The 27,254-nt window shown below is 32.8% G+C and overlaps 2 protein-coding genes across 2 annotated transcripts; both read right to left on the reverse strand.

Moving 5' to 3' along the window:
• On the reverse strand, nt 1–2,880 carry LOC140184196 (uncharacterized). Its single transcript, XM_072234503.1, has 2 exons — nt 622–2,880; nt 1–204 (listed from the first exon to the last, which is right to left on the reverse strand). Exons 1-2 carry the CDS (start codon nt 2,878–2,880, stop codon nt 1–3), a joined length of 2,463 nt encoding a protein of 820 aa, XP_072090604.1.
• A 10,706-nt stretch (nt 2,881–13,586) lies between these two features.
• Nucleotides 13,587–16,751, reverse strand: LOC112795127 (ATP-dependent DNA helicase PIF1-like). The gene is made up of 4 exons (XM_025837078.1): nt 16,168–16,751; nt 14,926–14,994; nt 14,558–14,743; nt 13,587–14,385 (listed from the first exon to the last, which is right to left on the reverse strand). The coding sequence occupies exons 1-4, from the start codon at nt 16,749–16,751 to the stop codon at nt 13,587–13,589; spliced, it is 1,638 nt and encodes a 545-aa protein (XP_025692863.1).
• Nucleotides 16,752–27,254: the final 10,503 nt, after the last annotated feature.

Below are 27,254 nucleotides of genomic sequence, written 5' to 3' on the forward strand. Positions count from 1 at the left end.
TCAGAGTGTTGTTGCAGTGCCCTCGTGCATCCTCCCTTCTTCTCGCACCAGAACTGCGGCCAGGGCTTCTCCTGTTATGGCGAGGTATAGGTATAATGGCTCCCCGTCCTTTGGCTTCCCGAGAACCGGGGGTGCCGCCAGGATTTCCTTGAAGTGCCGAAAGGCTTCCTCGCATGCGGGTGTCCACTCGAACGCTATCCCTTTCTTCATGAGGTTAAAGAACGGTAAGGCCTTTGTTGCCGATGCTCTGAGAAAACGGGATAATGAGGTCAGCCGCCCTGCCAACCTTTGGACGTCCTTGATACAACCTGGGCTCTTCATCTGGAGTATCGCTTGGCATTTCTCCGGGTTGGCTTCTACCCCTCTCTGAGTTATCATGAATCCCAGGAACTTTCCAGCTTCCATGGCGAAGGCACATTTGAGGGGATTCAGCCTCATGCCGTGTTGTCGGAGAGACGCGAATACATTTGCCAGATCATTCAGGAGGTCGTCCGGTCGCATTGTTTTCGCGAGGATGTCGTCCACATAGACTTCAACTGTCTTGCCTATGAGGTCGTGGAATATCCTGTTCATCAGCCTTTGGTATGTTGACCCTGCATTTTTTAGGCTGAATGGCATCACCTTGTAGCAGAAGGTTCCCCCCGGCGTTATGAACGCCGTCTTGTCTTCGTCTGGACGGTACATCGGTATCTGGTTGTAACCGGAGTAGGCGTCCATGAAGCTTAGATAACGGTAGCCCGCCGCAGCATCGACGAGTGCGTCTATGTTAGGGAGGGGGAAACAATCCTTAGGGCATGCTTTGTTAAGGTCAGAGTAGTCTACGCACATTCTCCACTTGCCGTTGTGCTTTTTCACTAGAACTACATTCGAGAGCCACGTCGAGTAGTCTACTTCTCGTATAAAACCTGCTTCTAGGAGGCTGGCCGTCTGCCTGGCCACCTCCTCTGTCCTCTCCGTCGACATCTTTCTCCTCCGTTGGGCTACCGGGCGTGTTTCCGGCTTGACGGCCAGATGGTGCGACATAATTTTTGGGTCTATGCCCGGCATGTCGGCCGGTGTCCAAGCGAACAAATCCCTATTGGCCCTTATCATTTCGACCAAGGGCTCCTTCAACTCATGTGGGAGGTTCTTGTTGATGAACGTGAATTTTTCCTCCGTGTTGCCGATCATGAATTTTTCCAGGTCCCCTTCTGGTTCCGGTCTGGGTTTGTCGTCTACTCTGGCATCCAGGTCGGCTAGGAACACGCCTGACGCCTCTTTGGATTTCTTCCTTAGGGAGAGGCTGGCATTGTCGCAAGCGACTGCCGTCTCAAGGTCTCCTCTTATGGACCCTATAGATCCGTCATCGGTAACGAACTTCATGACTAGCAGCTTCGTGTTGATTATCGCTTCAACATCGTTAATCGTCTTCCTTCCCAAGATGATATTATAGGCGGTGGAATCTCGGAGGATCACGAACTCGGCCATTGCCGATCTTCGGCCTTGAGTCTGTCCCACTGAGATCGACAGGGATATTACTCCATCCGGTTTGATGAAGTGGTCGCCCAATCCAATGACCCCGTGCTGGTGAGTCGTCAGATCGGCGTCCCTTAGTCCCAGTGCGTCAAATACGTTGTGGAACATGATGTTCGAGTCAGCCCCTGTGTCGACAAGGATGCGTTTGACGAGACCGGTTCCCACTCTGGCCGTGATGACCATGGGTGGGTTTTCCGGGACGTCGTCGAACCATTGGTCTTCCGGGCCGAAAGAAATGGATGGAGGCTTCTTAGAGTTTCGCACCAACGAGGAGGAGACCACCAAGACCTTAGCATCTTTCTTGTGCGCCGATCGGGATCTTGGCGCGGCGTTTTTGGCCGTCACCACGTTTACCACAGTGAGGCTGTGATCTCTGTCTTCTGGCTCTTGTCGCCGCTTTGCCGAACGGGTTTTGCCTTCTTCGTCTTGGTCGCGATAACGCCTCCTCGGCTCCCTGATAAGATGGGAGAATGCTGCTAGCTTACCTTCCCTTATCGCTTGTTCTAGTGCATCCTTCAGGTCAAAGCAGTCCTGTGTTTGGTGACCGTAGCCTTTGTGGTAGTCACAATAGAGGTTCTTGTTTCCTCCCGTGCGGTCCTTGAGTGGTTGGGGCTTCGGCAGGATTCCTTTCTCGGCTATTTGCTGATAAACTTCCATGATGGGAAGGGTGAGCGGGGTGTAGTTGGTGAATTTTCCGACCCGGGGGAACGGCCTCGGTGCCTTGCTTGGCGCCTCTTCCCTGGTTTGTTCCTTCAGTCTTTCTCCGTTACCTTGTTGCCGAGGTTGGCTGTAGCCGGACTGCCATTTATTGGCAGCCACGACTCGGCTGACTTCCTCGTCATTTATATACTCTTTGGCTACCGTCTGGATCTCGTGCATCGTCCAAACTGGTTTCGTGGTAAGGTGTTTTCGAAAGTTCTCGTTGAGGAGGCCATTCGTCAGGCAAAGGCTGGCCACCGAATCGGTTAGGCCGTCGATTTCCAAGCATTCATCGTTGAACCGATCGAGGTACTTTCTGGTCGGCTCTCCCTGTATCTGGGTTATCCCCAGAAGGTTGATCGGGTGCTTCGCCTTTGCTATTCGTGTTGTAAACTGGGCCAGGAATGCACGACTGATGTCCGAAAACCCGTAGATGGATCCTTGCGGGAGGCCGTTAAACCATCTGATCGCGGGTCCCGCTAGGGTTACCGGGAAAGCTCGGCACCTCACCTCGTCCCCTACTCCCTCTAGATTCATCCTTGCTTCGAAGGCCGTGAGGTGTTCTAGAGGGTCTAGAGTTCCATCGTACCTCATGTCCGTTGGTTTGTCGAAGTGTTTCGGCAACCGGACTTCGAGGATGGATCGGTGGAATGGGGTGGCGCCCATTATCACGGGTTGTCGTGTCCTCTCGGACCCCCCTTCCCCATCTTCGCGATCTCGTGCTGTGCGGCGCGTTTCCCTGCCTCGAGAGTAGATGATCGTGTCATTTCGCCTTCTCGGGATCGGGGACTCTTCACGGGTGCTCTCCGCTTCCGTTCGGGATGCGGAGGCGCGTCGCAGACGGCTTCGGTGGGAGTCTCTCTCTTGGCTTTCAGGGGATGGGGTGTAGCTGGGATCGGTGGTTCATCCGTCACGCTCCTGGTCGGCCAGTTGTCGCTCCAGGTTCTGGACCCTGTGACGTAGCTCCTGCATTATTATGGCGCTGTCGCCGCCCGTTCCTCCGAAGGGTCGCGTCCTCGTGTGCTGTTCAGTGTGTTGTCGTGGGGACCTTTGCCGTCCTCTTAGTGAGGCGACAGAGGCCGCCCCTTTCGCTCCGGCTCCTCGGCCTTGGTCTCCGGGACCCGGCACAACATCCATTAAGACAGTCCCCACAGACGGCGCCAATGTTCGGTGGTCGGTTGCCGGACAGGTCGGATGGTTATTGGAGGGGTTGAGAACGCCTCAATCGCGGTCGTACTGGGTTCGGATTCGCCGTGTAGCCGAGCTCTCATTGTGAAAGGGAAGAGGGGGTGCCACCTGCAAAGACACTCCGACGCTCTAGTCAGCTAGTGTGCAGGCGGGGAGAATGATAGGTGGGAAAAGGTGACGTACCTTGGGGGAAGGGCAGGTCCTTCCCCATTTATACCGTGTCAGAGGTGGGCCCTGCAAGGATAGGCCCACCTTCCTCGAAGCTTCCTTATGGCTACTATGGAGAGCTATCAAGGACGCGTGTCCGGGTCGCGTAAGGGATTAGACGTGCCCGACCGCTCGGGTCGGGTCATCAGTGGGTCGGGTTGACCCGCGAATGGCCTGGGCCAGGCCATAACATTTGCTATATCCCACAATGAATTTAGGATGGAGAGTATTAATGTATAGCACCCAACAATGAATAGAGATGTGTTATAATGTGCTTTTCGTTTATGCACTTTTTTTTTTCTTTTTTTTTATATTGCGCTGCTGTTATCATTTTTTTATTTTTTTCTAATAATTTTTTCTTATTTTTTTTTGTTTTCATCATTGTCATTGTCATTACCATCATCATTTTTTCTTTTTTTTATTTGAATTTATTCTTCTCTTTCTTTTTTCTTTTCTTCCAACATTATCATTATCGTTATCGTTGTTATTATTGTTTTCTTTTTATATGTAAATTACAATCTTTCCTTTTCCTCTTTTTTTTTTTAATTTTTGCACATGTAAGATTTCAATCCAATAAGTGTGTATTCAAATCTAATTGAAAAGCAATAATCTTAAAAGAAGTAAGAGCAATAAAAAAAAAGAAGAATAAGAAGTAAAAAATGTAGGATTAAAAAAGAAATTTCTGTATTTTTGTAACAATATTTTGGTATCAAAATTAAAAAATTTTAGTGTTTTTTTTTTGAAAAAAAAATCAATATAATAAGTATGAACCTACATTTATTTAACTAAATAAGATTTTAATATAATATAAACATGTTCATTCAAGTAATTTCGGTGTTATCTTATGATTTTTTAGTATGCAATTTACTTTTTATATTCATTCAATTAAATAAGATTGTAATACATGTTCATTCAAGTCTAACATAAGAAGCCATACTCCTAAAAAAGAAAGAATAAGGGTTAAGTACTGTTTTTGTCCCTAAGGTCTGGGGCGAAAATCAAATTCGTCACTGACCTTTTTTTGTTATTAAAATCATCATCAACGTTACAAAACGTTATAAAATTGTCTTTTACTACTTCAATTTTATTATTTTGACCAAATTATCCTTTATAATTAATAAAATAATATTAAAAAAATAAAACATCCCCCTCCCCCCTTCCCTCCACTCGAACCCAAATCCTGCATCTCTTCAGTTTCTTCCCTCTCATCCCTCTCATCCCCTTCTTCTTACCCTTCCCTTTCATCTTTCAATTCACCATTGGCGAAGTCTCTGGCATGCCAAACACATAATTTCTCGTTCCCAGAGTGCTCTTGTACACTCATCAAAGGTAGAATCAAATGATTGGCGTAGATCTTGAGCGTCTTAGATTGCCTCATGAGAAGGCGAACCTTTCCAGTTTCCTTGTGCTTCAGGAACTTCACTGTTCCAACACCTCGCTCCTTCCATTAATTCCCGTCTTTATCAAATTGATATAGCTTGGATTTAAGATCGAGAATAGCATCTTTATTTTCTTCGCCATTCGAGATGGCGACCTCTTCGAGTCTGACGATCGGAGCTACCTGAGCTCCGGTGTCCTCGTCCTCGCCGGTGGGAGCCTCCTCCTCTTCGTGGTGCTCGGCTTCGGTGTTCGACATGCTGAGATTTAAGAACATAAACATCATTTTTAATTCTTTTTAATTTCTGTAGTTGCTGATTTTGGATTGTTGAACTGTTGTCAAATTTAAATTTTTTAGTGATTTATTTTGCTGAATTTGTTATTGTTGAATTTTCTGGATTTGTTGTTGTTGTTGGTGAAGAAGAGAAAAAAAATTGTTGTTGCTAGATTTAGTTGTTGCTGTTGCTGAAGGAGAGAAGAAGAATTGGGATTTTTTGGGTGGGAGAGGGGGAGGAAGGGAAAGTTTGCAAAGAGCAGAAGGAAGGGGATATCAAGATCCAAGGCCAGTGAGAAAACCCAGCTTCTTGAATCTTGATCCAAGGCCATACCTGCCTAGTAACATTAAACCCTTGAGAATCAAGAAGCGTTTGTGTAGTAATAAACTAATAATAGACACATTCAACTTGGTGGGGGTTGATATGGTGGTTGGTGAGTAGAAGGAGGAGGTAATAGTTGGGGAATTGGATGCGGTGTTGGAGTGTGAAGGAAAGAGTGGAAGAAGTGAAAGGCATTAAAGGGTCAAGAATGGAGTTGCTGGTGGCGGAGTAGAGGAGAGAGAGTGCGAAGGGAGGGCGGAGGAGGGTGGCAGTGTTGAAGTTGAAGAAGAAAAGGAAGAAGCTGTGTTTTTTGTTTTTGTTTTTGTTTTTATTTTTTATTTTTTTATTAATAGATAAGGGTAATTTGGTCAAAAAATAAAATTGGGATAAAAAATGATGATTTTATAACGTTGAGGATGATTTTAATAACAAAAAAAGGTCGTAGACGAATTTGATTTTCGCCCCAAACTTTAGGAACGAAAACAGTACTTAACCCAAAGAATAACAATTCAAAACAACTCATCCTCCTCCTCCTTCTCTTATTTTTCATTATCTTGATCATCATGATTATCTAACAAGATTAGAACATCAAATTAGAATATTCCTTCTCATTATCTTTAGTTAGTAAGTAGAGGAAGAAAAGAAACCCTCATTGAATCATAAGAAGACATTTATGTGTTTGTGATAAAATTTTGGTGTCAACATTAAGAAGTTTCTGTATTTTTGTAGTAATATTTTGGTGTTAAAAATTAAGAAATTTTAGTGTTTTTTTTTTTGACAAGAATTTAATCCAATAAATGTGAATCTACATCCATTCAACTAAATAAGATTGCAATATATTATAAACATATTCATTTAAGTAATTTCGATGCTATCTTATGATCTTTTACTATGCAATTTATTTTTTACATTCATTCAACTAAAAAAGATTATAACATGTCTATTCAAGTCTAATATGAGAAGAAATAGTAAAAAAAAGAATAATAATTCAAAACAACAACATTATTCTTCCTCCAGCATCATCATCATCATCATAAGAAGTAAAAAAAATAGCATCATCATTATCATCATCATCATAAGAAGCAAAAACCAAAATACAGCATTAAAGAAGCTGTATTTTCGTAATTAAATTTCGGTGTCAAAATTAAGAAGTTTCGGTGTTATTGTAAAAAAAATTAGTATTATTTTCTAATAAATTCTGTATAATTCAAAATTTCTCATCATCTTCTTCGTTAACATCATCGTTATAAGATTCAGAATTTTTAAATTTAATAATAAATTTATTTGTGATTTATTATATTTAATTAAGATGATATTTTAAGAGATTTCATATATAAATTAAATAATTTCTTATTAATGATTTATAACTTTAGTAATTGAATAATAATAATAAGAATTTTATATACTTTAAGTTGAATAATTAGATTCTTAACTTTATTTTATGATTATAAAGGAAGTTGATTTTTTTTATTTTCTTTGATTATTGAATTAGAGTATTATTTTTGAAAATAAATTTTAGGTTGATAATAAAATTGTATTTTTATAGATATTATTATTGAATTAAATTTTATTTTTAATTATTACTCTACCTAAACCCTAACTCCCAAATCAAAATCCTAATTGACACTAACCCTAATCTAGCCACCGCCTTACCGCCACTCACGTCTCTTACCCCACTCCTCACCTAACACACACTTCACACCAACACACACACACACACAAGAGTGAGGCTGCGACGGGAAAGATAGAAGAGAGGAGGGGGAGATACTGCCACCACGCCTAGTCGCCGAAGCACTGCTGTCGAACACGTCACCTGCGTCGCCACCATGAACCGCGAATAGAGGAGAAGGAGAGAGACGAGTTCGTGATGAAGAAGAGGAAGCAGCGTCGTCACTCCGTCGTCGTTCCTTGCCACTGTCGAGCCACCGTTCGTGCTTCCATTTTGCGCCGCCATGACTCCCGTTGTCGCCAGATCTGTCACCGCTGAACACGGAAGAGAGAGCTAGACACGAGGAGCAGAACGCGATGGAGCAGAGGAGGTCTCGTGCTACCATCGCCACACTCCTCTGCTACCACGAGAAACTGCCGCCGTCGCTGTTGTCGATTTGGACTGAGGCAAAGGAAGCGCCGGGGAGAGAGAGAAGGTGACGGTGGGGAGTGATTTTGTTGTTGTGGTTTCTGTTGTTGTGGTTGAAGGTTGTCGCTCAGCTGTATGCTATTGTTGGAGTTGCTCCGCCGCCATAGTAGCTAGAATCTCGATTTAACTCTTAAAATCTTTCGATATTACGATTTTAAATGAATTTATCGATTTTACGAAATTTGTACTAAGTCTGACGATTTTACGATTTAAATCTTGTTAAGATTTTACGTTTTACGTTTTTTATTTACTTTTTCGATTTCACGTAAAATCTCGATTTTTTCTACCTTGTCCGCCGCAATTCTGGTCACCGGGTATGGCACGGTTGTCGCCGGAATCAACTAATGGAACTACTGTTGCTCAGTTCTTGGTTATTTCTCGGGTCGAAGTTACTGAGACTGTATGTGGTGTTAGATGGCTACCGCTGTTGCGGGCCAGAAAAAGGGGTCTTTGACACGCTGTATAGCTTTCGAGTTTCGACGAGTTGAGATAGGGACATTTTCTTAAATTCATTTTATTTTCAAGAGTTGTTATAAGTCGATAATAGTATGAAAAATATATTTTTTATAATTAAGTGAGTCTTATGAATTGAATTGAACTGTTTGGATGGATGTGATTATTTATTTGATTGATTTATTGAATTATTGAGGAAGCTGGTTATTCTGACTTGCTGTTCTGGATTGTTAAATTGGTCATTGTTGAATTGATTTTCCTTGAATTACTGGAAGAGGTATAATGTTGGAATATAGTTTAATTTTGAAAATGTTTGACTTTAGAAAAGATTGAAAACTGGAATTTTGTGTGATTTTGGAAAGGATTTGATATTTGAAGCTAGTTGGGAACGTGTTGGAAAATGTGGTTTTGTTGGGATCTGTAAAGGTGGCATAGTCTGAATTTTAAAGGAGATGCTACCCAAATTTTTATAAAAATTGGAGACTTCATTTAAAATGGTTATTTAGAAAGATTTAGATTTTTAAGGATTTTAAAATTTGATTTTTGGAGTTATTAAGAAAAGGGTTACGTTGTGGAGTTTGATTTATTTAGAAAAGAATGAATTATGTTTTAAATCTGAATTATTGAAGAAAGTAATAAGATGTATGATGAGAATGAATGTGAAAATAAAATTGAATTTGATTGAGATACCTAGGCAGTAGCAAGAATTGTGGTTCGTCTCGCTTGCTCCAGGTCAATGAATGTGACGCCTGGGTAGTAGCAGTAGTAGTGGATTATTCTACTTGCTTCAAGTTGAGTCTTTAAACACCCGCTTGGGTAGTAGTAGCAGTAGTAGTTTATTCCACTTCCTATGGGTTAAGCGGGTAGTAACAAGGGGGTTGTGGCTCAGGTCCACATGCTCCGCAATGGGTGTTTCTGTCCATGGTTAGCTACCAAGACCTGTCGGGTTGGCTATATAACCGTTAGATGAGACTCATCAGTCATAGGACAGGCATGCATCATATGCATTTATATGTTTTGTTTGGGTTTGAATTTGTTTTGGTTTTCCTAATTGTTTATCTGTTATTAACTGGTAATTATAATACTTGCTGTAACTGCTCATTAAATGTGTTTATCTTGTATTATTTGTGTCTATGTTTGGTTCTGTTTTGTGATTGAGTAATGGTAAATGAATTGATACCTTTGATGATAGTTTAGTTGATTATGTTTGGGCTAGAGCCCAAAGTTGATTATGTTTGGCCTGAGGTTGAGGTTAATTATATTTGGACCGGGGCCGAGGTTTGGTTATTATATTGGGTAGGACGTCGTGACTTGATTCTGTTCTGGGTCAGGGGATTGCATTTGATTATATTATGGCGTATTATTGATTTTTGGAGTTTTTTTCTTATAATTTAAAGAAAAGAACTTTTAAATTTGGATAAGTAAATGTCGGGTGTTTTTTTTCAAAATATTCATAAGATAAAGATAATCACTGAGTTTGAAAATAGTTTTCTTATTAAATATCTTCTTATAACAAATTTTGAAAATCCGTGGTGAGATCATGTGGTTAGGTTCTCACCCCTTACAGACTTTTCTTTTCAGAAAATGGACGAAGAAGCTTATGAAGAGTTGTTGAGTTTAGTTTATGCGATATGGATGTATTAATTTAGTTATTATTATTCTTCCCTCGCCATTAGTATTATAATTTTGTAAGAGGGATATGAGTTGTATGAGTTGTATGTATATAATATGTATAAGTTACTTGAGTAATAAGTTATGTATATTGGTATATGCTTGTTTGTTTTCAAGATAAAGTAATTTTTCCATTTTTTTTCAAAGGAAACAGCAGTACGGTTTCGAGTCAAAGGCTCCTATTATATTATTAAGTATATGAAGTCATCATAATACTTCTTGCTATCAGAGTGGCACAGTCAGAAGCATGTCATTCTGATAGTGAGGGTATTACAATCTTTTTTTCTTGTCTTACATTCTTATAATTCTTCTTGTTTTACCTTTTTAACAAGAATAAAAACAAGAAAAAGAGAAAAAAATTAAACAAAAAAAGAATACATAATATTGCAAAAAATCACCAGGAAGACGAAGAGAAAAAGAAAAGAAAAATGCAGCAACTGTATGTAGAGGAGAAAGAACGCAAAAAAAAGGAGTGCGAAGAAAAAGAAGAAGCGCGCGATATTGTCGGGAGTTGGAACGATTTACACGCTCTTACTAATAAAATTGATTTTTGTTAAGTTTGATCCAATATAATTAAAGGAAGAAGGGACAAAAGTACACCTGAAAGTTCACACGCTGGACACGATTACACTTCAATCATTTAATGAGTCACGCGTGCACACCATTTATACACTTTGACGAACACATTTACCCTTTTGGCCATCGGCATGTGGCGTCTTTAAATGAATGAAGTGTAATTGTATCCAGCGTATATTTTTGTCCCTTCTTCCTTAAGAAAATAAACACGAAAAATACTGTGTCTGCCAGAGTATATAAATAGTGTGCACTCATGACTTATTAAATAATTGAAGTGTAATCATGTCCAGCGTATGAACTTTCAAGTAGACTTTTGTCCCTTCTTCCAATAAATTTGGCTGTAAAAAAAACTTAAATATGTAGTAAAATTGTACATCTTATAGGCAGTAAATTACCATAGTACGGAAGAACATTACTAGATTGTTGCATGTCCAACAATTTAGTAACTTGGGAAGTAATTAGTGAGATCTTCCCACAATCTAATATGGACGATTGACTTGTAAAAGTTTGAATCGATTTAGAGTCCATTTGTAAAGTAACTTTAATTTTTTTTTCAATTATAAAAAAATTATATTATGCGTGTTTGGTACCATTTTGAGAAATGCTCTTAACTTCTTGAGGAGTTAATTGAAAACTTTTGAAACAGTAGAAAAATATAACTTCTTTTTTAGAAGTTATTTCATCACTTCCATTAAAAACAAAAAATTGACTTCCAAATAAAAGAGACTATTGTACTATTTTTATTCTTAGCTTTGTAAAAAATATTTTCTACTAAAAATATTGATCCTCTACTGCTATTTTCATAACACTACCATTAGCTAGAAGCTATTCTATCCATAAAGGTATTGGACCGATGCTTGCATTTGATGCTTTTGTCCAAATTTTCATACAATGAGTTGCTTGCTCTTTATATTGGGCTACACTTAAACCATTCATCAAAAACACATTTAAGTTATCAGTCCAACTAAAGTTGTATTTGTCATCACCAAAAATATTATCATTATTCACTAACTCAACAATTATTTTTATTAGTTATTAACTTTATTTATTTTATTTTATAATTTCATATATATACTTAAATTATATGACTTATTTTTTAAAATAAAGATGATTCTATTGATAAATATTATTTTGAACAATTTTATTGAAATTAAAAATTAAAAAAAGATAAAAAAATTATATTGTAATTTGTCTATTTTTTATTTATACTTAATTTTTTAATTATTATTTTTTATTAATTTTAATAAATTTTATTTTTTAAAAAAATTAAATAGACTAGCTCACTGTCCTGTTAATCCACTATAAAAATGAGACGGATTAGCATTTTAAATCCATTTTAATTGGTAAGATAGATCGATTCATCCCATTTTATGACACGAGTCTAGGCAGAACGGATTGGAGGGTGGGAGGGGGATCGGCCCGTTCTGCCTTGGCCACCCCTATTAGCAATGGAGTTATTATCAGTTTTAAGTTAGAAATTTGATTAAAGATCATTTGTATACACAATTTTTTTCCTTAATCATGCATGTGTCTTAATCTTTTATGTAGTACCTTGCTTTAGTATAAAACCAAAATAGATTTCAAAAGTCGATCGGCCATAACTTCAATACTTTTGTGTATATTGTATTATATGATTGCAAAGTTTCCGCCATGCTTAAAAGATTATGATACAAACTTTTTTATCAACCTTAGGGTTAAAAGTGAGTCGAACTGCATTGAGTTAGACCAAATTCAAGCTCGTCTCACAAAAATTAAGTTTGGTTTATGTCTCGACTCATTAACAATCAAACCTATTTTGTAAGCATAAGTTCAGCTCAACGAGAGCTCACGAGCTAGCTCAAACAATAGGAACATAATCCATAATTCTATATCAATAAATTATAACTTATATATTAAAAAATATTTAAAAAATATAAATTTTATATATTGTCTATCTATCAATTTTATAAATTTTTTATTTATGTCCTATATCAAAATTATATATAAAAAATGACTATAAAATTTTAAGTAATTAAAAATATTAATATATATGTAAAATTTTATATATATATATATATATATATATATATATATAATCGAGTTAGCTCATGAGCTAATAAGATGAGCTTATCCAAACTCAAACTCGATTCATTTAATATTAATTTATAAGCTCAATTTTAGGTTTAAGCTTAGCTCATCATCTCATAAATTTAGCTTATCAAATTATTAATGAGTCGAACTCAAACTAGCTCATGAGCTAATTTGATTTATTTTTAACTCTACCCCCAGGGTCGTCCATTGTCATGGCTTCTTAGAAAAGGGTTGGAATGGAAATGTTAATTAATTGCCATGGATGCCATCCTTCAAAATTGATACTTTCTTGATTTTTTTAATATGTAATTTTAAAGTTTTAATATGTTTTATAATAATTAATGCAATTCAAATTAAATCTAAATATAATTGACATTATATTAAATAAGTGTTTTAAAAAATATCAAATAAGTTCTTGTGATAGAATGTATACAAGTGTAATTATCTGTGTCATACATATGATAAAATTGAAAGTATAATTTTAAATTATTTTGTTAAGATTAATTTGAATTATAATAATTTGACTAATAAAAAAGTAATGAGTTATACATTGTTTATTTTTTTTAATCTAGTGTTAATTGTATTAACTCTGAAATAATTATTAACCGGTTTTAGTAATTTACTTTCTTCAATATAAATCAAACATATATACTGAATGTGACAATAAATAATCTAGTAATACCTAAATCTACCAACAAATTATTATATGTGTAAGAACATATCAAAATCAGCTGAAAATGAACAACAAATCATTAGAGAATTCTAATGCAGAAAGTTCTCCAATAAACAATAAATAATTTAGACCCACTAAATAACAACTCAACACTATCCTTTGATGCCTGCAAAATATATACCTAAAATAATACTATATCATTATTAGTAAACAAAATTATATGATTAACGTAATTATAAAATTATTTATCAGGAGAATAAAATAATATGAATTTTTATGATAATTTTAATATTCTCACGCTATAAATGTACAATAAGATTGCATTACCCATTAGCACATAGAATTTGTCAATTTTTTAAATTGATAGTAATAAATTTTAATAAATTAATAAATTTAATTAAGAAATTTCGTTATTACCTTTTCATTATAAGCTCTCAAAAACTTCTCTACATACCACATTCATCGTGCAGTTATCTTTTAAGTGTCTGTGATCTTGCAACAGCACTCGCAAACCATCTTTACTCGTTACTCTTAATAATGCAACATACAATTGACCATAGGTGAAAACTGGCCTTGGAATGTATACTCTAACTTTTGATAGAGTTTGTCCCTGAGACTTATTTATTGTCATTGCAAATGACATAATAATTGGGAATTGTCTTCTTTGAAATCTGACCAGTAATGTTTTGTTATTTGGAATTAGATTCAATCTTGGGATAAGAACAATACTTCCAACTTTGTTACCAGTTAAAATCTTGTATTCTATCACATAGTTTCCCATTCTTCTAACTTGCATTCTCGTTCCATTGCACAAACCATTAGTTTGGTCTATATTCCGCAGCAACATAACAGGAGCGCTAACCTTCACAATCAACTTGTGTGGTGGTAGACCTGAACAATTAATTCCATTTAGAATCTCTGGTAAGAAAGAATCTAACTCAAATTCCATATTTCCCTCCTCGGCACACATGGAGTCAGAATTTAAGTGGACTCTTTCTTGTCCGAGTAACCCTGCAGTCATCTTGTTGTTGACATCAGTAACACAATCCAGAGTTAGTGCAAGAATTGCTCTATCCTTGAAATAATTTTCAATGGATAAATTGGATAACATATCTGGATACACAAAATCAATGAAGTTATTCAAAGCTGTCTTAGAGTTCTTAACCAAAATGTCAGATGGTATATGAATGATCGATTCACCATCTGTTGTATCACCAGCCAAACTATCACCAATTTTGAGTAGCTATTCTGCAAAATTTCTAAATTCTTATATGTTGTTCTTTTCACCTAGTGACAATCTCATATTTTTTATAAGCTTCAAAACCTTACAGTTATGCCACAAATATGAATAATTAATAGAAGACTGAAATTATATCTTGCCAATGTTCTGAAAACCGGACCGGACCAGCCGGTTCAACTGGAAACCGGTCACCTAACCGGTCCGGTCCACCAACAGAACCGTTCTGCAAAAAACCGGTTAAAAAACCGGTCAAACCGGTGGTTAACCGGTGAACCGGGTGAACCGGCCCGGTCTCTGCAGGTACCGGTTTTCTCTCCTGATAATGAAACAGCGCCGTTTTGCTTTTAAAAAAAAAGTTAAGAAGTAAAAACGCGTGATGACTGATGAATTGATGAGCCAGCCCTAATCTGCTAATCCAAGAAGCCTGCCACCAAGCCTAGCCTCCAGCCCTCCACCACCGCCTTGTGCCTCTATTGCCGCCGTACCGTCCGTCGCACCGACCCCTGTTCGCTCTCAGACTCACCAGTCGCAGGCACGCTGTTTCTTCCTCGAGCGTCCGTCGTCTTCCTCTTCCCCTGGAGCTGCTGCATGCCTGCATACGAAGGAGGAAGGACAACCAACCTGAACCGAAACCAACGCCGGAGCTAGGGCCACTCACCGTCGCGGGTCACTCACCGTCGCGGACCACTCACCGTCGCGGGTAAGTTCTGATCTTTAGACTTCGGTTCTTCTGTTCTGTCTTTTTTTTTTATTTTTTTTGTTTTTTATATGATTAATCAAATATTGAATAAATTTGTTATATGTTGAATTTGAGAATAAATTTGATGTATGTTGAATTTGAGAATTCTGTTCTGCTCGTTTAATTTTTTTATCTTTTCAATTCCATGAACTATGAGTTGATATTGAATTTTGCTCTGTTCTTCAATTTTTTTATCTTTTCACTCTTCAATTCTGCTATGCTCTGTTCTTGAATTGTATGAACTATAAACTATGAATTGATATTTGGTCTGGATTCTGGGTTGGTGGCATTCTGAATTTAGATGAAACACTTACAAAATGATCAATCACAACAACATAATAATCACAATCAGTTTCCAGTTTTCCTAATAATCACAATCAGTTTTCAGTTTGCTCTGTTTGCTGGTTTTACTGTTAATAATTGAGTTGCTAATTTAGGGTTTGTCATTCTGAGTTACTGATTTTGTTAATTTGTGCTTATTTTGTTAAATTTTCTGGAAAGAATTTGTTGTTGATCCTCAGATATTGTGTTACTGATTTTGTGAATTTGTTATTTTATTCTGAGTTGCCAATGTTTATGAAATTGGAGTTGATTATAATGATCCTCAGATTCTGAATTGCTCTCTTGTTGAATTTGGAGTCTGATTTCTGGACAGAACTTTTGTTGCTGTTGCATTTTTTTTGGTTGATTGTAACCATTATGAGTTGCTATTTTTATTTTTTATTTTATTTTTGTTGATTATAATTATTCTGAGTTATTTGTTAGAATGATTTTGGAATAATTTGATATTTTTTGGATTAAGTCTGAGTGGTTGTTAATTATGATTTGTGATGAAGAGTTTCTTTATTTTGGTTTTACAAAGCATGAAACCCAGAACTGGTAAAAAATTATAGGATGAATATATCTGTTTAAAATTATATATATTTTAATAATTTTATTTAATATTTAATTAAACCGGTTGAACCCCGGTTGAACTCCGGTCGAACCATTGAACCAGTGAACCAGTAGCTTTACCGGTTTATTGACCGGTCCGGTTCTCGCAACCTTGTATCTTGCCTTGAACCTCTGAGAATCACAGGTAAAATTTGTCTAAAATCTCCTTCGAGAACAACAACTTTATCTCTAAATGGTAAATGAGCATTATACGACTCTGAGCACCTCATGATGTCTCTGAGGCCTTTGTTTAAAGCTTCATAACAATACTTACTTATAATTGGAGTTTCATCCCATATGATTAATTTGGCCATAGTTATTAATCTTGCAAGAGGACTTTCCTGTTTAATGTTACACAAAGAATCTTCATTTATGGTCAAAGGAATTTTAAACCTTGAATGTGCAGTTCTTCCATTAGGCAACAGAAGTGCAGCAATCCCATTCGAAGCAACATTTAAAACTATACCTCCATTAGACCTAATTGAGTATGATATAGTTGACCATAAGAATATTTTTCTACAACTACCTTGACCATATAAGAAGAAAAGTCCACCCATATTACCGCGAATAGCAGTGATTATTTGATCGTATGCAAATTTCTGCTTATCAGTTAGCTTTTCTAAATACCCACCTAGTTCACTCGCAAGAGCATTAACGTCAAATTTCAACTCTTCCATTATAATTATGTCTTCTAAGCTGGACATCAAATTTTGTAAAAGATATGGCATTCCACAATATTCATTCAGTGACTTGTCATTTGACCAGAGCAAATCTTTAATTTTTGCAAGTGCAATATCTTTTATTTGGACTTTTGACATCATTAAATCTGTATTTTTTTAATTTAAAATAACAATTATTTAAAAAATTATTAAATAAGTTTCTGGCAAAAAAAGTCTGAAATGTATTGTTGAATGATAAATAACACTCCTTGTTTGTTAATCATCGAAACTAATATATATATATATATATATATATATATATATATTCCAATTTTTGAGTAATAGTTTTGAATATATTATGTTTTATTATATTTCCTAAATATTATCAGAGAAAGAGAAAAAGTTAAAGTGAACGCCAATAAACAATTTTGCTATATGTATGATAATTTTACTCCAAGAAAGGTATTTTGTTCTAGAAAATCACTCTTAAAATTTCTTATCCAATGTTTTTGTTATAATTATATGGTAAATTGAATTCTACCAAGAAAAAATTTTTTTATGATAGACTATAGTTACCTTCTATTTGCAGTAATCTTCTTTGTTCATATAGTACGTCGTCAGAGGAAATGTTCCAAGTCTTTTGCTAAACAAATTCTGGTCTACTCATGTTATTTGATGTTGATTAAACAACAAAAAGTCTCCTTAAAAAAGTTGTAGAGTGCCATGTTCCTACTTCAGAGATTGCATCAATGAATTCTCTGTCATCTTACAATAATCCTAGTGCATAACATGCATTTTTGAAGGAGTTATAAACCACATCATCAACTATTCTTAGATCACTAAAACTCGTGCATCCTTTTTGAATGTTCAAAAGTAGCCTTAGATAGTAATCTTTTTTATTTATTGGTGGTATATGAGATATCCTTCCTACGGCTAGTTTTGCTTTCTATAAGTCCACATATGATGCTCTCTATTCCAAACATATTTTGTTGGAAATTCAGAATAAGTCAAATTTCTTGCATCATTATGGTCTTCATTTACTTTGAACCATCCAATCAACATAGATTTCTTGAAAAAAGAAGTCTCAACAACCGACTGAATTGTATCAGTATCTTTGTAGACAATTGGCATATCATCAGGAAAATGGAATGACAATCTTATTATTGCTGGTTCATTCATTTGAATAGGATAATCAAACAATTTCCATGAAGCTTCACATGCTGATATATATCTACAATCATAATAATTACGTATTTCATCTATTTGAGATCCATTGTTTTGATAAAATGCAATTGTCACCTTGTCATTATCCTTGTGAAGATACTTGAACAGATATTTGATTGCTGAAGTTTGGCAAGTATACTCAACATTGATGTGATATTAAAATTTTAGAAAAAGACCAGTATTGTCATGGAAAATAATTAACTTACCTTATCATCTATGAGAACAATTTCTATAAAAGTCGTCTTGCTCTTATCAAATTTGGATGGAACTTTCCACAACCTTATAACTCTTGTCTTTATTTTTCAAACTTTTTCATTACATAATCTACCATAGGTAATATTGTTGATAGAATCGTAACTAGTAGCCATTAGGTATGAAAAATAATAAATAGAAGAACAAAAAAAGAACTATGTCTGAGATACGAATTTTCTAAATGATAAATAATTGTTACAATTCACTATTACTCTATATATATATACACACACACACACACACTCATTGTACACGGTAATAATTAGCCAATATTTTTAATAGAGATACTTACTAATAGGTAAAAATTATGCCATTATATTTTATTAATCTTTATGATTAATTCAATGGAAATACTTGCATGCTCAGTATATATGTTATCTATATTAATTATGTGCCAATATTTTTAGGAAAGAACTAAAAGAAGAGATATATAAATATATATAATATTATTGCTCTATAGGAAGCAGATATAAATTGCTACGTTCATTTTTATTATATTATACAACTTAAAGTTATAATATCATGTTACTATTAATTATAGATACTTGCATATAATTATATCAAATTTAATTATGACTCTAAATAAATAAAATAGATAACAATCAATATTTTTTTCTTTTCTACATTCAATATTTACTGTAAATATAAAAAATAAAATAACTAATGAATAAAAATATGAGTAGAAAATAAAACATAATAATTAAAATTTAATTTGTTAACTAATTAATCTTGTGTCCATACAATATTATTATTATTATTATTATTATTATTATTATTATTATTATTATTATTATTATTATCCACTAATTAAAACAGAAGATAAAGAACTATATAATTAACGAAACATTATTAGAATGAGCGAGAATTATAGCATGAATTATTGTGAATATACCTATCTATTAATAAAATTGTGGATACAACTAGTTATTGTAGATACAACTATCTACTAATAAAATTATTGCACATGAATGAGAATTAGAACTATATCAATTAATATAATTAGAATGAATAAAAATATCGATGATTGATAATTAGTTTAATAATGCAGTGATTTGATATAATTATAATAAAGATAGTTTCATAAAATAATATAATTATATATTATTCTCGTGCTAATTATAATATAATTAAAATAAATTCATTTGAAAAAAAATTTATCTGTAATCTTCATAAATTATAGTAATTTCCTTATTTATGTATACGTATATATTAATTTTGTTAAATAATTCTAAATATTTTCTTATTTATACATACATATATATTAATTATACATAAAAATATTTAAATCACGTATATTAAATATTTTTTTGTTATAATTATTTTCTTTTATTCCATAATGCGTGCAATAAGCTTTTATGTTTGATATCGATATACAGTCTCCAATTTCAGCCCCATTCATACGCAAACTATATACAATTTTTTTAATAGAGCAATTTTAATTTTTAACAGAGATACTTGCTATAATTAGGTAAAAATTATGCCATTATATTTTATTAACCTTTATGATTAATTCAATAGAGATACTTGCTCAGTATATATGTTATCTACATTAATTATGTAAAATCTAGTCAAACCGTAATCAATTAAATAATAAAATAAATATGAGCAAACATAGTTAGAAGATTTAGCACTTGACATTTCATAATTTAAATATGATATTTGGACTCAGTGAATTTTTCTGAGTTGGAAAATATGATTTTTTGCGTAAAAACGCGCATTGAAAATTTGACCGACAATACCGACTGAGATCTATTCGATACTGCAATTGAGAAAATTGATTATAAGTAAATAAGGTTAAGAAATTAGAATTTATAATAAGGGAAGATAGAAATATTTAAAATATGATTTAAAATTCTAATCTTAAAAGTTTTGGCTCAAAATTGAGCCAACAGACTAAATCGAGTGAACCAAGCCTAAGTGGGCTCAAGCCCACTCTATATAAACTCCACTTCAGCACATAACAAACCCTTCTTTCTGACCCTGAGAGTGAGACACGGATTGGGAGAGAAGAGAGGTGAGAAACCCTTTTTACTATTCATCACCAACTTCAAACCACCATATTTGGGCTACGGAGCTCCAATCGACAAGCCGTTTGCAGCCACGCGTCGCTCTTCTTCTCCTCTTCAATTTTATTTAGGTATTATGGTGAGTTTCTCAATGACCTATGCCTAGTTTAGTTTTTTCTCTTGTATTTTAAATTTGGTTTGGATTTTGAGAAAATTTTGTGGTTTTGGTTGTTTAGGGATGCTCTAGTATGAGCCATTAATGAGTTTCATCAACAAATTTTATAGGTTAAGATAAGAAACCCTCCAATCCTTGTGATTTATCAATTTCATGAATAATAGGTTGATTATAAGTGTGAAAATTAGTTATGTTAGAGTATTGGGTGATTTTGGTACACAATTGGGAGATCGGTATTGCATGTGGGGCTTTAGTGAGGCTTGGAACTAAGGGTTGGTGGAGACTTTTAAGAAAAAGCTCAATTGTTTTGGATCCAAGAGGTATGATTTAAGTTTCATTTAAGTACCATGTGATATGATGTGAATTCCTAACTTAGGTTTCCCTAGGATTAAGGTTGAATGGTATGATTGATTGGTATGATATATGTAATGGATGATATTGATATTGGATAAGAATTGTTGAATTTTTTCATAGTTGATGTGTGAATTGAAGTTGGTATAGATGATATTGAGATTTGGATTATGATTGTGCATTTGTGAGTAATATGTATATATATTGAATTGATAAATATTTGGCTGGAAGCTGTGAATTGGGACCGGAGGCTAGAAAAAGGTAAGAAAGGTGAATGATGCTTGTATAAGTGATGATAATGATGATATTGAATTTATAATGATGTTGCTTGCATGAATGATGATTTATGTGTGGCTTGAATTGAAGAGTGTTAAGAGACTTGATAATGAGAATTGATTAGGTATATTTTGAGACATGAATTGGACATTCAAATGTGAATTGGTATGATTAGATATTGTCAAAAAGACTTAGAATTTTGGTATTGAGATAAGAGATTGGTGAAAATAGATATTAGAGTATTTTGTTGAAAATTGATTTTTGATCAAATTTCGGTGAGCCATAATTTAGCTTTCGAATTCTTAAATTGTTTCAAACCTATTTTATATGAAAATTGAGTCCGTGAAGTTTACGCCATTCAAAGAACGGATAAAAAATGTTTTAAAATGAGAAAGTTATGCACGTCGGAAGTTCGGTATGTAAAACTGTATTTCTGCAGACTTAGTCATTTTTGACTAATCTGCAATGTATGCCTACGTGTATCCCTCCATACGTGTATAGCCATTTCTGTCTAGCGTAATGAGCGAAACTGCACTCTCACGCATACGCATGTCCCATGCGTACACGTGGCTCCTGTTTCAGTAAACATGGATTTTGTGTTTTAAAATTTAATTTCAAACCTCTAAACCTTTATTTTTACTGATTTAGTGCCTAACCCTTAGTTGTATGCTTAGTGATGAGGTAAAATTAGGGAAGGTGAGGTAGCTTGAAAGTGAAGAAAGGTTTGGGTGATAAATTGTGGTTAAAGAAGTGTAAAATTGATGATGATGTATGATTAATAATAGAGTTGCGAATGATAAGATTGGTTCTATGATGTGACTGTATTAAGAGGATAATAACTTGCGAGTGAAGGAAGATTATGAAAGGGTGATGTAAGTTGAAAAATGTTACGAGAATGCTGGTTTGTAAATAAATGTGATTGTGGCCCCGGAAAGTAGGCAGTGGCAATGTCCACTTGCTCCGGGTATGAGATAGGAAAGAAGAATCATGAAAAATGAGTTTAATTATGGAGATTTAAATGAATGTATGTTTGAAATACTTGGGTAGTAGCAAGGGTTGTGGTTCGTGCCACTTGCTCTAAGTCAGTGTTTGAGATTTGATAATAATGATGATTGAATTGGAATAAATGAATGTATGTTTGAGATACCTGGGTAGTAGAAAGGATGGTGGTTCGTCCCACTTACTCCAGGTCAGAGATTGTGACGCCGGGTAGTAGCAGCAGTAATTGAGTATTCTATTTGCTCCAAGTTGAGCTTTTAAACACCCGCTTAGGTAGTAGCGGTAGTAGTGATTCTTCCACTCGCTCTGGATTAAGCGGGTAGTAGCAAGGGAGTTGTAGCTCAAACTCACTTGTTCTGCAATGGGTGTTTCTGTCCATGGTTATCTACCAGGACATGTCGGATTGGCTATATAACCGACAAATGATATCATCAACCATAGGACAAACATACATCATATGTATATGTTTGAATTGTTTGGGTTTATTTAATTACCTTGGTTTGCCTAGTTATACATGTTTTCATGATTCTTTGCTAATTGACTTACTTGCTGTCCTTGTGCATTACTTGTCTGTATTGTTTTTGTGTTTGTGTAAAAGTTGAGTTACCTGAGGGATGGTGCGGTTCTTGTTTATTTGGTTGGAAGATAGTGGATGTATGAAGGACATTGGGTTAGAATTAAAATCCCATATGATAGTTGCCAAGTTATGGATTAGTGAGAACTTAGGATGGATATGAGGAGGTAAGGAGTTTAAGATGCTTAGTGAGTTTATGTTATAATGCATTGTATTTATTTGGCACTTTTACCATACTGGAAATCCATGGGTCGGGGGTTCTCATTCCGTATATATTTTCTCTATTTCAGATGCAGGTCCTAGCGCTCAGCAGTGAACTGGATTTGTCTGAATGACGGCGGAGTTTATCTGATTCCGTTTTGTGCTTTTAGATCTCTCCCCTTATTTTGTAAAATCAATTATGATGTATGCATGTATTCTTTTAAAACTTTCCTATAGAGGCTTTGATGTATTTTGGGAAAGATAGGAATTTTCTATTGTCAACTACTTTTATTCTGTACGCTAGTCGGCCTAAACTTCGTGGGTCGCGACTAGTGGCTATTTACTTAAGTTATGTATATCTATACTTTGTCTTATTCTTGCTCTTCCTTATGGCTTTGCCTTTATATTATTTTCGATGCACGCCTTGCCTTCTATTTTTGCTGATACGTGATTGTTATGACTTCGCGATTTTTATCTTCACTCTTTTCAGACTTCTCGATTAATATTTTCTTTCAATTATATTTATAATTATGTATTATAATCCACCTTCAGAGTCATACCATCGTATTATCATTGACTTATAACTCAAGTATAAGGATATGAATATTAGGGTGTTACAAATTATGTGCCAATATTTCTAGAAAAGAGCTAAAAGAAGAGATATATAAATATATATAATATTATTACTATATAGGAAGCAGATATAAATTGCTATGTTATTTTTTATTATATTATACAACATAAAGTTAGAGTATCATGTTACTATTAATTATAGATACTTGCTACAATTATATCAAATTTAATTATAAATCTAAATAAATAAAATAAATAACAATCAATATTATTTTTTTCTTTTTTATATTTAATATTTACTGTAAATATAAAAAGTAAAATAACTAATAAATAAAAATATGAGTAGAAAATAAAACATAACAATTAAAATTCAATTTGTTAACTAATTAATCTTGTGTACCATATATTATTATTGTTGTTGTTGTTGTTGTTGTTGTTGTTGTTGTTGTTCACTAATTAAAGCAGAAGATAAAAAACCATATAATTAACGAACCATTATTAGGATGGGTGAGAATTATAACATGAATTATTGTGAATACAACTATCTATTAATAAAATTATTGTACATGAATTAAAATTAGAACTATATCAATTAATATAATTAGAATGAATAAAAATATCGATGACTGATAATTAGTTTAATAATGTATTGAATATTAATTTGATATAATTATAATAAAAATATTTATTAAAATAATATAACTATATATTATTCATGAGCTAATTGTAATATAATTAGAATAAATTTATTTGAAAGAAATAAAAAATTCATGTGTAATCTTCGTAAACTATCGTAATACGTATATATTAATTTTGTTAAATAATTCTAAATACTTTCTTATTTATACATATATATATATATATATATATTAATTATACATAAAAATATTTAAAACACATATATTAAATATTTTTTTGTTATAATTATTTTCATATATATATTAATATTTTTTTGTTATAATTATTTTCATATATATATATATATATATATATATATATATATATATATTATTCCACAATACTTACAATCAGCTCTATTCATATGTAAACTATATATAATTTTTCTTTAATAGAGCAATTTTAATTTTTTTTATTTTATTTTCTTTCATGCACATTTTCTTTTTCCTTTAAATAGTGATATTTTAATTGTTTTTTTCTTTTTGGTTTTAGGCACATTTTTATTAAGAATTGCATTACTAATCTAAAATACAAAAAAAGTGATACATAAATACAAGAAAAAAATAAACTTAAATATCAGAAAAAAATCTTATATTAAAACGTTTAAAAATAACATATCAAAAAAATAAATAGTCGTAATATATAAATTGAGACAACAATTTAAATTTAAATTAATGTAAAACAAATTTAATCAAATACTAATATTAGAACTAAATTATTTAAATAATATTTAATCTATTCCAGTTCTTAGACACATATAGATTAGAATTATTTTCGTAACAACAACCAACTGAAACAACATCATAAGTTTGAACTTTTAGAATTCGTGCAAATTCAGACCATCCCCTTGTTAAACAAGCTTCATCATCTGCTATCCATTAAAATATGGTAAGGTATAGAATTGTCACACCGAGAAACTAAACTAACCCTTATTCCCCTCAATGACATTGCATTGATGCAAAAGAAGGCCAGTAATTTCTGAAAAAAAATCACAATATGTTATAAAATTATTTTAATAACCAAAAACTTAAAATAAGAAAATTTAAAAATATTACCAATCATTGAAATTGCATGTTCAAATTTGACACGAATTTAGCAAAACTGAACTTAAATTGAGGGAATTCAATCTCATTATGTGCTCCACTTCGAAGATCTCTAGGAAGACATAGAAAGCATGGAGGGGATGGAACTTGAACTTATCCTACAAAACTCCGTGGAAACAATTCCTCAATAAAAAATGGAACTCCTCTTAATAAAATTAATTTTACCCATATTCCATTAGGTTGGTCATAATATGTGAGTAGATCCAACTATTCTTCAGTAAAATAGAGTTTACTGTTTCTTCTTTGTACGCCTACATCCATGTAGTTAGAACCCAAATTAGTGAATACAACTCGATGAGGTATTTCATGGATGTGAGGTATTATAAACAATTGCGGCAAAAGATAATCGCACTGGAGCATTAGACGAAAAGAATAAGTTGGAGTAAGAACAATCATTAAATTATCAAAAGAATAATATAATAAAATGAGTATATAAAAAATACTATACAAAATTATAAATTATACATTAAAAGGATCAACTTCGATGAAAAATAAAGAATACATTCTATGAAGTAGTAAAAGAAGAATAATAAATTTAAAAAAAAATGAGTTGACTCTTAGATCTAAATTCATGTACCACAAAAAACTCTATATATAAGCTTTATTAAAAAATAAATAAATATGTAAATTAAGTATTATTAAGATAATTTTTTATTATTTACATTAGTTATACCATGTATATATTTGTTTTGTTAAAATTATATGATTTTATCATATCATATCATGATTAGAATCATTATTTTTTATCATGAATAAAGTAACCGGACCAACTTTATATTATTATCATATCATATTATTATTATTATTATTATTATTATTATTATTATAAATGAATCACCATTAAGGTAACAATTTGCTGTTAATAAAATCATTGGATAATGAATAAGAACTAGAATTGTATCAATATAATTAAAGTTAATATAATTAAAATGATTAAAAATATTTTTGAGTGAGAATCAGTTTAATAATGCATTAAAAATTGATTTTATATAATTATAATAAAGATATTTTTCTTAAATTAGTATAATTATACATTGTTCATTAAATACTAATTATAATATTATAATAAAGATATTTGTCTAAAATAAATTTATTTAGAGAAATATAAATTGGTTATTAATAACCGGTGTCATTATCATATAATTATCATATTATTATTATTATTATTATTATTATTATTATTATTATTATTATTATTATTAAAATGATTAAAAATATTTTTGATTGATAATTGATAAGTAGTTTAATAATGTATTAAATATTAATTTTATATAATTAAAACAAAGATATTTTTCTAAATTAGTATAATTATATATTATTACTTAAATTATAATTATAATATAATTATAATAAATTAAATATTTATTTTAAAATAAGCTTAGAAAAAATAGTGTATTTATTTTGATAAAAAAATAGATTCATAAAAAATTGACATCTCACTTTCATTAATTAAAAAAAATCTAATTTTAATATATTAAATAAATAAATAATCTATCCATAATAACTCAATATTAACTGCCTTATAAATTGGTAACATAATAAATTTTATTATGCATGACTATCGTTATAAGTAAATACATAAATAAAGAAAATATCAACCTTAACATTATGCTGACTCATGAAAAGATTAGGTAAAACTAATATATCCATTATACTATGTTCAACGCGAAAATATATCACATAACCCCAAATAGAAAAAGTACGTGATTCACTTTAAATACATAGTACTCATCTTTTGCTTTATATATATATATATATATATATTTGAATGTCAGAGTATAGTATTTGTGTGGATATATCTACAATTCATCTATTTTTTAAGAGTCCAAGTATATTTTATTCGTCTAATTAAGACGAGTTTAGAATGAATTATATCTCATTAATAAAGTTCATCAAATAAAAATAATAGGCTCTTCAAAAATTAAAATAATAAATACAGTTTATTCTTTTAAATTTTTATCTCAATTCGTAGTGACTCTAAAAATTTAGTATTATAATTTACGAAAAATTTATTTCTTATTTTTTTCATAAAAATATATTCATTATAACATTTTTTAAAGAATAACTTATTATATTTTTCAAATGACTTATAACTTTTCTAAACTTTTA

Source organism: Arachis hypogaea, chromosome 4 (assembly GCF_003086295.3).
Source record: "Arachis hypogaea cultivar Tifrunner chromosome 4, arahy.Tifrunner.gnm2.J5K5, whole genome shotgun sequence".
Classification (NCBI taxonomy): Eukaryota; Viridiplantae; Streptophyta; class Magnoliopsida; order Fabales; family Fabaceae; genus Arachis; species Arachis hypogaea.